General features: G+C 49.2%; 1 protein-coding gene across 1 annotated transcript; it reads right to left on the bottom strand.

Annotated features, from left to right (window-relative positions):
- Positions 1-213: 213 nt before the first annotated feature.
- On the bottom strand, positions 214-9,782 carry PLAAT5 (phospholipase A and acyltransferase 5). Its single transcript, XM_081798650.1, has 5 exons — positions 9,751-9,782; positions 7,716-7,824; positions 4,615-4,723; positions 2,055-2,317; positions 214-539 (listed from the first exon to the last, which is right to left on the bottom strand). The coding sequence occupies exons 1-5, from the start codon at positions 9,780-9,782 to the stop codon at positions 447-449; spliced, it is 606 nt and encodes a 201-aa protein (XP_081654776.1). The 3' UTR covers positions 214-446.
- Positions 9,783-10,241: the final 459 nt, after the last annotated feature.

The raw sequence follows: 10,241 nt of genomic DNA, 5'->3' as shown, positions 1-10,241 counted from the left end.
AATGCAAAAAGCTGGAGACTTTCTAGTTCAAGAACAAGAACTTCTGAAAAAGAGCTCCCAGTTACTGGGAATGTTCAAGCAGGGGTTTCCCGGCTGGTGTAGGTGGTATCCAAACATCGCAGACCCGAGTCAGCCTGAGAAACAAGCAGGGCCCTTCCCGCAGGGAGGGAGATGAGACAAGCCTATGAAACGCCCAGCACGGTGCCCGGCGCCTAACGGATGCATAATAATAAATATTAGGTTCTTCTCACCCCGCGAGTCCGCGGATCTAGGATCACATATATTGGATGTATTTCTGGAGGGGTAATTGGATACATTCTAGATTCTTCCAGAAGCACACAGTTTTCTCGAGTGGGGTTACGGAGAGAGAAGGCAAGGGGAGGCAAGGAGGCACGTGTCCTTGCGGATGGCAGCAGCACTTCCTCTGCTTGGAGTCCCGAGCGCCTTCAGGCAGTTACGGGCTTGGGCCTTATGCTCTCCACAACCGCTGAGATAACCGCTCCCGCAGCCTTTGCCCCTTTTATCAGGGCGTGCTCTACCTGCAAAGCAGACCGGTTGACAGGACACTCAGGGGCCATCCCAGGCTTGTGCCCTGCCCTGCCCTCACCGCCCCACTCCCCTTCAGCACCCGGCCTGCCTGGAGGAGGAAGCCACCTGTGCTAGCCTCTATTTCCAAAGATCCTAGGGTTGCAAGAGACCTAGAGAATTCAGGATGGCCCGAGATGAACATCAGAGGCAGACACACTCCCTGTCCCCGCCGGGGGCATCCACGGCTCCTGGCCTTCTTCCCTCAGAGCCATTCAGTCCAGGGTCAGCCTCGAGGGTAGGGCTCAGAGGCAAAGGATCTCGGAGCGGCTCAGCCACCGAGGCCCTCATCCTGCAATCAGGGAGCCTGAGAACCAGGGAGGGGAACTCACTTGGACAAAGCCATGGTGGGAGCTAGTGTCTGAGCGTGGCCCACACTCCATAGAAGGCCCCTTATCATCCATTTGGTCCCTGGGGTCTTCTTGTCCTGCACAAATGCTCTTGGGATGGGAGATCCCTTACACTGGAGCCCCCAAGCCCCCCACCCACCCCCGCACTGGAGTGAGGCCTCCAGAGAATGGAGTACAGGCTGGGAGAGGATAGAATACAAAGGAGGAAGGTCCAGAAAGTGGAGGGGCACAGGGCGTGGGTGACCTGCTCATGCTCACTCAGCACTAGTAGAGAGACCAGCAATGGGATTTGAGCCCAGTACCCTGAGGGAACCTAAGAACCACAGAAAAAAAGCAGAAAAATTATGTTCCTCCTTTAATTCTTCATTTCTCAGTCTATTAAAAAGGGGATAATAAATACATCCTCTGCTCCTCTCATGGGGTTTTAGTAAGGATCAAATAGGAATGAGGGCTGCTCAATTTGTCACATATTTCGAGCTATTTTTCAAAGCTCTTGAACACATGGACTGTGCTTCACTGGATTTATCCCCGCCCTGTGTGGTGGTGGTGGTGGGGGGGGTCACAAACCCAAAGGCAACACGCACGGGCCAGGCAGGTAAGGTGGGCAAAGCTGGTAGGTGGCACGTCGACCCCCACAAGTCCCATCTAAAGAGGCAGCCACTACTTGGCCCTACAGGGTGTCAGCAAGCAGGAACACGGGCCTGATGGTCTGATCAATTAGTTGTCCTAGAAAGGCTGTGATTCCAGATCTTTTTATATAAAACTTCTATGGTTTTAAATGTTGGCAAATAATACAAATTAAAAAAAGAAAAAACGAACCACTACTCATCCAAGCAAAACATGTCTGTGGGCCAGATGTAGCTGAAAACCTCACTTCATCCCCGTTTTGTAAAAGAACAAACAGTCTCAGAAATAAAATGGCCTGGCCAAGGAGACCCCCCAGCCTTTGCACTCCTCCATGGGTTAACAGAGGGGAAACCACCTCCTGAACCGGAAAGTCCTGAGAAGTAGAAGCCCACCAGTACAACAAAGAGCACGAAACCACCGACCACCGTTCTGATCACTGATGAGATGACAAGCCCCAGCAAGAAGCCGCCGTCCGAGCAAAAGGCCTCATACCTGCTGGCTCCGGGGCACACCGTATCTGAGGTCATTGACAAAGTGCTCACAGTTCCTTTCGATCAGGCTGTACTGCACTATCTTGTTGATCATCTTTTTTGTACGCTGGATGATCTGGTCCACGGGCAGGGGCAGGTACGTCCCGTCCAGCTTGTTGTTGATCTTCCAGGAGCAGCCATGCAGCACGTCCTCCAGGCAGCTGTATTTCACGACTGCGCGGTTGCTGAAGACGGAAGTGATGCTGCCCGCTTCAAATTCCTCACCTAGAGACCAAGATGAACAGAAGCTGGAAAGCTGCGAGGGACAGCAAGGGGCAGAGCACTGGCTCAGTCTAAGCTGTGGGTCAAGGTGCTTCCCTCTAAGATCTTGGCTTTGGTATCTGTCAAAGGCATGGCCGAGGACCAGGAGTTGGATGAAATGAGCTGCCCCCCAGTGAGACGCCTGTCGCCTGGATATCAGCCTGCCTATCAGCCCTTTTTCTTTTCTTTTCTTTTTTTTTAAATGACAGATGATGTTGAGCATCTTTTCATGCACTTATTGGCCACGGAGAAAAGTCTATTCAAATCCTTTGCCCATTTTAAAAATTGGGTTATTTGTCTCTATATTATTGAATTGTAAGAATTCTTTACATATTCTGGGTAGTAGAACTGTGTCAGATATATGTTCGCAAATACTTTGTGCATTCTGCGACTTGTCTTTTCACTTTCTTTCTTTTTTTTCTTTTTAAGATTTTATTTTTTTATTTGAGAGAGAGAGAAAGAGAACACAAGCAGGGAGGAGGGGCAGAGAGAGAGGGAGCAGACTCCCCGCTGAGCACAGGGAGCTCAATGCGGGGCTTGATCCCAGGACCCTGAGATCATGACCCAAGCTGAAGGCAGATGCTTTAACTATCCGAGCCACCCAAGTGAGTGTGGCTGCCTGGGACCAACCTTCCCAGGAAGACTTCTGCCCTGCACCGCATTCCCCACTGTCAGCAGTCTCTTTCTCATAAAACTCTAGAGCTGCTTTACAGCGCAGACCCAGACTTCATTCTGTACTGTACTGACCTGACCAAGTCCTAGGATTTGAGTCTTGCTTTCCTAACCAGACTTCAGTAATCTTCACAAACGTGCACTAAGCACCCTTAGGTGTGAGCGTCCGCTCCTGGCTGTGGGGCTGGCGTGGGGCTCCATGACCTGCCTCCCTCTGCAGCCTCAGCAGGGCGCAGGGGAGGCCAAGCAGACTGGGCTCTGGGTGCTACCCACCCAGCTTCCGCCCAGAGCCACTCTGCCTTTCTCTCCACTCAAATATTTGAAATTTGAAAACAGGGTTCCATAGATTTGAAAAAGGAACCATTTAAAAGGCGCTATATTATCATATTCAGTCCCTAGAGGAGACAGCTGCTCAGAGAGGGTCAAGAACCTGCCCAAAGCCAGGGCGGTCCGGTGGTAATTTAAAACCAAGACCATTTTTCTGCTCCGACCATAAGGATAGGCAAATGTGTGTGCCCTTGCCCCTCCGAAAGTTGACCGAGAACAAGAAGTGCCCCTTGTCCTCTTCATACGTATTTGAAGAATATCTCCTGATGTTACGAAAGCTGGGAGAGGGTCAGTCAGCTTTCAGGAACAGAATTTGTTTTTAGAGGAAGATCTGTTGGGGAAGGTGGGGACATATCAGTTAGAGACCTCTTTGGTTATACAAGAGGGAGGCTCCTGGACTTAGTCTGGAAAGGGGATGTGGAGGTGATGTGGAGCGCTTTTTACCTTCTCTGCGTGTAGGCGGGGCAGGGAGACGGGCTCCGCTGCAGGTGAGAGGCGGGGCCCAAGGACAAGGATGGAGGGGGTGGGGGTGAGGGCCATGAGCACGGTGTGGCCACAGGCCTTTGGTCCCAGTGCCCTTCTGCAGTTTCATCCTGAGTGGGCAGTACTCACACAGGATACAAAATTCAAAAGGCATCAGAGCATAAGCAGTGGTGTCCCCCAGCCTCCCCTTCTCCCAGCACCTCCGGGTCCCTTCGCCGGAGGGGACCACCGTGACTGAGTGTGTCTCCCATTCTATCTTCTACCATCACCACGTCCTGCCATCAAACCTCCACTGAATTTTAATTAGTCACCAGTTGAATCTCCGCCTTGTGTTAGGCAAACTTGAGCCACGAAAGGAAGGCTGTGTGTCCACACTGAGGCGAGAGCAGCCTGGGACAGGCAGAAAGAGCAAGGAGACGAGCCAGGGTGGATGTGCCCAAGCCATCAGGAAGCCGGAAGCAGCATCTGGGTGCCATCAGAACATGCAGGCATCTGCACTCCTCCTGGGGAAGCCTCAGAAATATGAGGAAGGAAACCGAGGCTCAGCGAACATGGGGGCCCCCTTGTGCATTTCATCTCCCCTTAGGGCTGGACACTCGGTGGTGTTTGGTAGACAGAGATCAAGCTCCATCACCTAGTCCACTAAGGGCCAGGAATGTGTCAAGTGTTTTATTGCTAATGAAGGGCAGCAGCCGAGGAACACAATAACTAAATGCACTTCTTCTTACTCTGCTAGCTTCAGTATCAATATCGATATGTCAAGGAGTATCCACCCTTACTCGGGGCAGCCAGATGCACCACGCAGTCATCTTCCACATAGATGGCCCAGTGCTCATAGCCGATTCGAAAAATCTCAATCAGGTCTCCGGGTCTGGGTCTTGGTTTGCCCTGTGATGGGAGAAATAAGAAAAAATAAAGAAATGGCACGTGTCCAAGGAACTCCGGAGACACTGTTTGGGGGGGATTAGCTACAGCTCAGCCTAAAGACACTGGGTTTCATCACTCTGTAGAAATCCAGGCTGCCAGAAGCTCCCTGCCCATACAAGACCAAAGGACCCGCCCCCACTCCTGCTGTCAATCAAGTTATTAAAGCCACAGAGGCTAACTGAACTAGCTATCAATGTATTGCCACTGGGCGCCAAATGCTTATCACAGATAAGCTCTGTGATACGTGCGGGAACTCTTAAGCTTTTCTCCTTGAAAATGAGCACGTTGTTAAGCATTGCGAGAGGAAAGGGTTCTCCTGCAGTTTCTGGCTTGGGGCAGGGGGTGGGGCGGGTCTAGTGCGGGTGTGAGGACTTCTGGTGGAGCTCTGGCTGAGCCAGAACCCTCCGACAATAACCTTTCTGAGCCCTTTGGCAGAGAAATCAGTGCCCAAACATCGCCTGTACCTGCTGATGTCTCGATTCCCTCTGCACGTCTCCCACATGAACCACCTGTGGTCCAGAGGGTGCCCCCCTCCTTTGCATGCTCAAACCACCTGCTGACAGCCAGCCCCCCCGCCCCCTACACTCCAAAAAGTTGTACTTGCCAGGAGTTACAGTCCCACCCCAGCCTGGCCAAACCAAACTTCTCTGCTCTCCTCTCTAACGAGGTCTGAACCCCTTCCAAGTCTGTCCTTCCCTGAGTATTCTCCCTCAGCCCTGGGAGGCCATATTGAGGTTCTTCATTTCTTATAGTTACTCTTACATAGTTTAACAATTCTTTATAGTAAACTTCCCCCTGTTTAATCTACTGGGTAGTTTGTATCTCTTGATTGGACCCAGGATGCTGATCCTCTATCTCTTCAAAGAGGCCTGGGGAAGAGACTGTGTGGGTGTATGTATGTGGGTATGTGCACAAGAACTTAAACATTTATTAAGAGGGTAGTTCTCATATTAAGTGCTCTCACCACAATAAAAAACAAAGAAAGAAAAGAAAACCTAGAGCTGGGCAATCAGAGCCTGGGGAGACCGAGGGAGCCATGGAGTCGGTCACACCGCCCCACTCACCCATCAGCTTTGCCACGGCTTTGTCACTTACGCAACAATTTGCCAGTTTTAGTCTAATTTCCTCAAGGCTGCATCTCACCTCTCAGTTCCCAGCTCTATTTCCCTAGCGGAGGACAGCCATTTGCCTGGCAAAAATTCACAGAAGAACTATGAGAGACTATGGACTCTGAGAAACAACTGAGGGTTCTAGAGGGGAGGGGGTTGGGGGGAAGGGTTAGCCTGGTGATGGGTATTAAAGAGGGCACGTTCTGCATGGAGCACTGGCTGTTATACGCAAACAATGAATCATGGAACACTACATCAAAAACTAATGATGTAATGTATGATGATTAACATAACATAATAAAATAAAATAAAATAAAATTCACAGAAGTAAAAGGGGGCTTTTCACCTGTTTCTTTTCTGAGATACAATTTACAAAATTTGTTTAACCATCACCACCATCCATTGGACTTCCTCAAAATTTAAAAATTTTGTTCTTCAAAAGATGTTGTTAAGAGAATGAAAACACAAGCCACAGACTGAGAGATGATACTGCAAAGCATATATCTGACGAAGGGCTTGCACACAGAATTTCTGAAGAAACCAAGGGGAAAAATGGGCAAAAAGATTTGGACACTTCACCAAGGAAGATATATATGGAAGATGTTCAGCATCGTTAGTCATTAGGGAAATGCAAATTAAAACCACAATGAGATCCCTACAGACCTATGAGGATAGCTACAATTTAAGAGACTAACCATACCAAATGCTGATGACGATGTGGAGAAACTGGAACTTTCACACACCGCCATCGGGAATGTAAAATGGCACAACCAGTTTGGAAAACATATCTTTATGTTTTATGTAACTCTTTTAACTATGTAAGAGTTTTATGAAATGCAAATTAACGTACAGTGACAAGAAACAGATCAGGTGCTGCCTGGGGATGGGGGTGAGGAGAGGCGGGGTTAAAAATACAACTACCATATGGGGGCGCCTGGGTGGCTCAGTCAGTTAAGCATCTGCCTTTGGTTCAGGTCATGATCTCAGGGTCCTGAGACTGAGCTCTGTGCTCTGGGCTCTGTGCTCAACAGGGGAGACTGCTTGAGATTCTCTCTCTCCCTCGGCCCCTCCCACCCCTCAAATAAATAAATAAAATCTTAAAAAAAAAAAATACATCTACCATATGATCCAGCCATTTCATTCTTAGGTATTCACCCAAGAGAAAAGACAGCATATGTCCACACAAAGACTTGCACACAAATGTTCACAGCAGTTTTATTTGTAATAGCCAAAAACCGGGAACAGCCCAAATGCCCATCAACAGGTGAATGGATAACAGTGGTGTATCCATACAATGGAATACTACCCAGTAATAAAAAGGAATGAACTATTAGTCACATGCAACAATATTGATATAACTTTAAATAATTACATGAAATTATGTGAAAGGAGACAGACAAAAAGAGCACATACAATATGATTCCATTGACATAAATCTCTAGAAAATGCAAATGAACGTATAGTGACAAGAATCACATGCTTCCTGGGGATGGGGGTGAGGAGAGGTGGGATTTACAAAGGGAAACAATGTTTTGGGAGTTACGGAGATGTTCATTATCTTGATTGTGGTGACAGTTTTGTGGATGCACACACAGCGCACCAAACATATCCAACTGTATATTCTAAATATGCGCACTTTATCGTATGTCAGTTACAGCTATGTAGTTATACCTCAGTAAAGCTCAGTAGAGTTCAACAAAGCTGTTTTAAAATTTTTTTTAAGGCACAACATCCCAAATCAGGATGCACTTCAACCTGCCACACAGTCTTAACAAAGTAAAACACAGTCTGTAGAAAAGTCGCAGGCGCAGTAAAGATATGCGCTAAGAACTCGTGATACCCACCTCAGCGACTTGCTTTGTTAATTTCCCTGCACTCTCCGGCTTTGGGGTTGAACTCGACTCTGCTCTTTTCTGGTGGGCTGTAGTCTCCAAGTTAACTAAGGGCTTCTCCCTAAATGAATTTTGTGAACATAGAGTTAACAAATAACACTATTCCACAACTATTGGAAATTCTGTATTACTTCAGATTTGTGATTTTCAGATCTCTTTCGATTTTGAGACCCTAGGAAACATCCTCCCCAAAGCTTGTTTCCATGATCATGCCGTTAGCTGCCATGCAAAATAATTGCCGTTTACTGCTTTTCAGATGACTGTTAAACTGCTAATGATAGCAATGAGTAGCTTTCAGGATTTCTTTTTTTTTTTATTGCTGATCATCTTTCTTACATGTTTATCAAAATGACACTTCCACATAACTTTTTAAAAAATGGTAACAGTACATAATGGCTTCTAATGAAATGCAACAGGCCTCTACTCCCTCCCTCTCTCTGCCCATCCTGCTGGGAGAGGCAAGCCCCTTGAACTCTTGAGCTGTTTCTTCCAACAACTAGCTCCATATTTCTGAGAAATCTCATTAAGCCTCAATACTGTAACTGCAAGTATCATGAAAGAAATCAATATATTTTGTCCCTTGAACCAAAACGTTGTTAAGAGAGGGCTGAAACCAAAGGCAGGACTATGCTTTGGGATAATATAGTGAAATATATTGGGGTCAAAATGCCTGGGTTTGGGGCGCCTGGCTGGCTCAGTCAGTAGAGTGGTGGAGTGTGAGACTCTTGATCTCGGGGTTATGACTGCAAGCCTCACGTTGGATGTGGAGATTACTTAAAAAAATAAATAAAATCTTAAAAAAAAAAAGACCTGGGTTTCAACCCTAGCTCTGATCCTTGCTGTCCAACCTTGAGCTAGTAAATGAATGTGTTTGAACATCAGTTTGATTATCTATAAAATAGAGATGAGAGTATTTGTCTCGCAGAGTTGTCAGGAGGGTTAAAGGAGCGAGCATACATACACACCTGGTACGTTACCAACCGAAAAATGGCATTTTCTTTGCCTTTCCTCCATGCTTTACCTCTTCTCCAAAGTATAGTGTATGGGGGTGGAGTATAGCACTTTGGGGAACGTTCAGACCCTCACAATTTTAAAAAGAAGCAAACTGTGTTTTTAATGAAAGTGAATTGAGGAAATTTGCAAGATCACATCATTCATTAGTGAGACCAAGTGGCCATGTGGTAAGCGCCAGTTCTTAGGGTTCTGGAGGTTCTTGTGGCTAGAAACTGCTGCCGGGCAGGTCTGGTCAGTGGTCCCCAGGCCTGGTGGTAATCTATTATCCGCAGCACACCAGCCTTCCCTTCACTGGTTGGGGGTGGGGGGTGGGGGTGTAAGCTGGTTCCTATGGAAACCACCTCTGGATTTGCTTTACAGAACTGCCATCAAAATCGGTTCTTCAAAGGCTTCCCCACCCTAAGACCCAGTCCTTCCATACAGAGACTCTTACCGCTCCTGGACGCTTCTGCTCAGCTCTGAAGTTCCCTGCGGCCGCTCCTTGGGAGAGAGCTGGAACAACGCTTGAGATGATTCTTCTAGTGGGGGGTGGGGAGGAGGATGCTATTTAAACCACAACTGCCTCCTACAGGGAATGAAATCTGTGAAGGGAGAGTTGGAGCAAACACCTTGACATCTATGTGAAGGTGGGCTCAGAGCTCCAGTCGAGAACCGTGCCTCGCCTGGTCGGCCCTCAATCAGTTTTTGGGTAAATGAAGGGGATTGTGGGACTAGATGCTGGAGAGGTCTCAGTTCCCCTGGGAAGGAGAGACTCGGGAACTCCCAGGGATAAAATCGAGAGGATGAAGTGAGATCCCAGAAATCCGGAGGCTAAACCTGACAACAGAAGCTTCTGAGGCCCTAGAGTCCTAGAGCCATTGTCAACTCTGTTGGGGAGCTGCCACCTCCGCTTCCATTTCCACCCGAAAGAGGGTCGGAGGGTAGAGATACCCGAGAGGCGCACTGGACGCCTGGCTCGCTTTGATTGAATTACCAACAAAAGATCATTCCCAAGTATGCGCTCATTCCGGTTAACGGGCATTTTGCACGACCAACACAGAGCTACGAGGAGCCTTGAAGGGATCTCTGGTGCCTTTTCTGGGGGTCCGACGGCCCGCTGGGACCTGAGAGGCCCCCTAGTAGGGCCTCCGTGCTCGCTGGAGAGGAGCCCGGTTCGTGCGGCCGGGCCAACGGGGCACAGCTGACCCGCCGGGGGCTGGTGGCCGGTCCCCAGGCCGCGTACCTGCGGCTCGCGGGGCGGGTTTGGGGCGCGGCCGGGGGAAGCGAGAGAGGCGGCGCCTGCTGTCTTCGTGGGCGGCCGGGCTCAGGCCCATCCCGCTGCTGCTGCGGGAGGAGCCGAGGGCGGGGGTGGAGGACGCTGGCGCAGCGCGGTGAGGCCCTGCCGAGGCCGGAGGGGCGCCAGGCGGGGAACCCGGGGCGCGCAGCAAACGGCGGGGGCGCGCGGGCGCCGTGCGCACGGCCGAG

Source organism: Leptonychotes weddellii, chromosome 11, assembly GCF_054177405.1.
Source record: "Leptonychotes weddellii isolate Sample4059 chromosome 11, ASM5417740v2, whole genome shotgun sequence".
NCBI classification, from domain to species: Eukaryota; Metazoa; Chordata; class Mammalia; order Carnivora; family Phocidae; genus Leptonychotes; species Leptonychotes weddellii.
This window is presented reverse-complemented; position numbering and strand designations above follow the sequence as displayed.

Coding starts and splice junctions, on each gene's coding strand:
- PLAAT5 (XM_081798650.1), bottom strand. CDS start 9,782: ATGAGCGCATACTTGGGAATGATCTTTTGTTG. Junction 7,825..9,750: donor TTGGGAATGATCTTTTGTTG/GTAATTCAATCA, acceptor AAATTCATTTAG/GGAGAAGCCCTTAGTTAACT. Junction 2,318..4,614: donor GGTGCATCTGGCTGCCCCGA/GTAAGGGTGGAT, acceptor CTTGGTCTCTAG/GTGAGGAATTTGAAGCGGGC.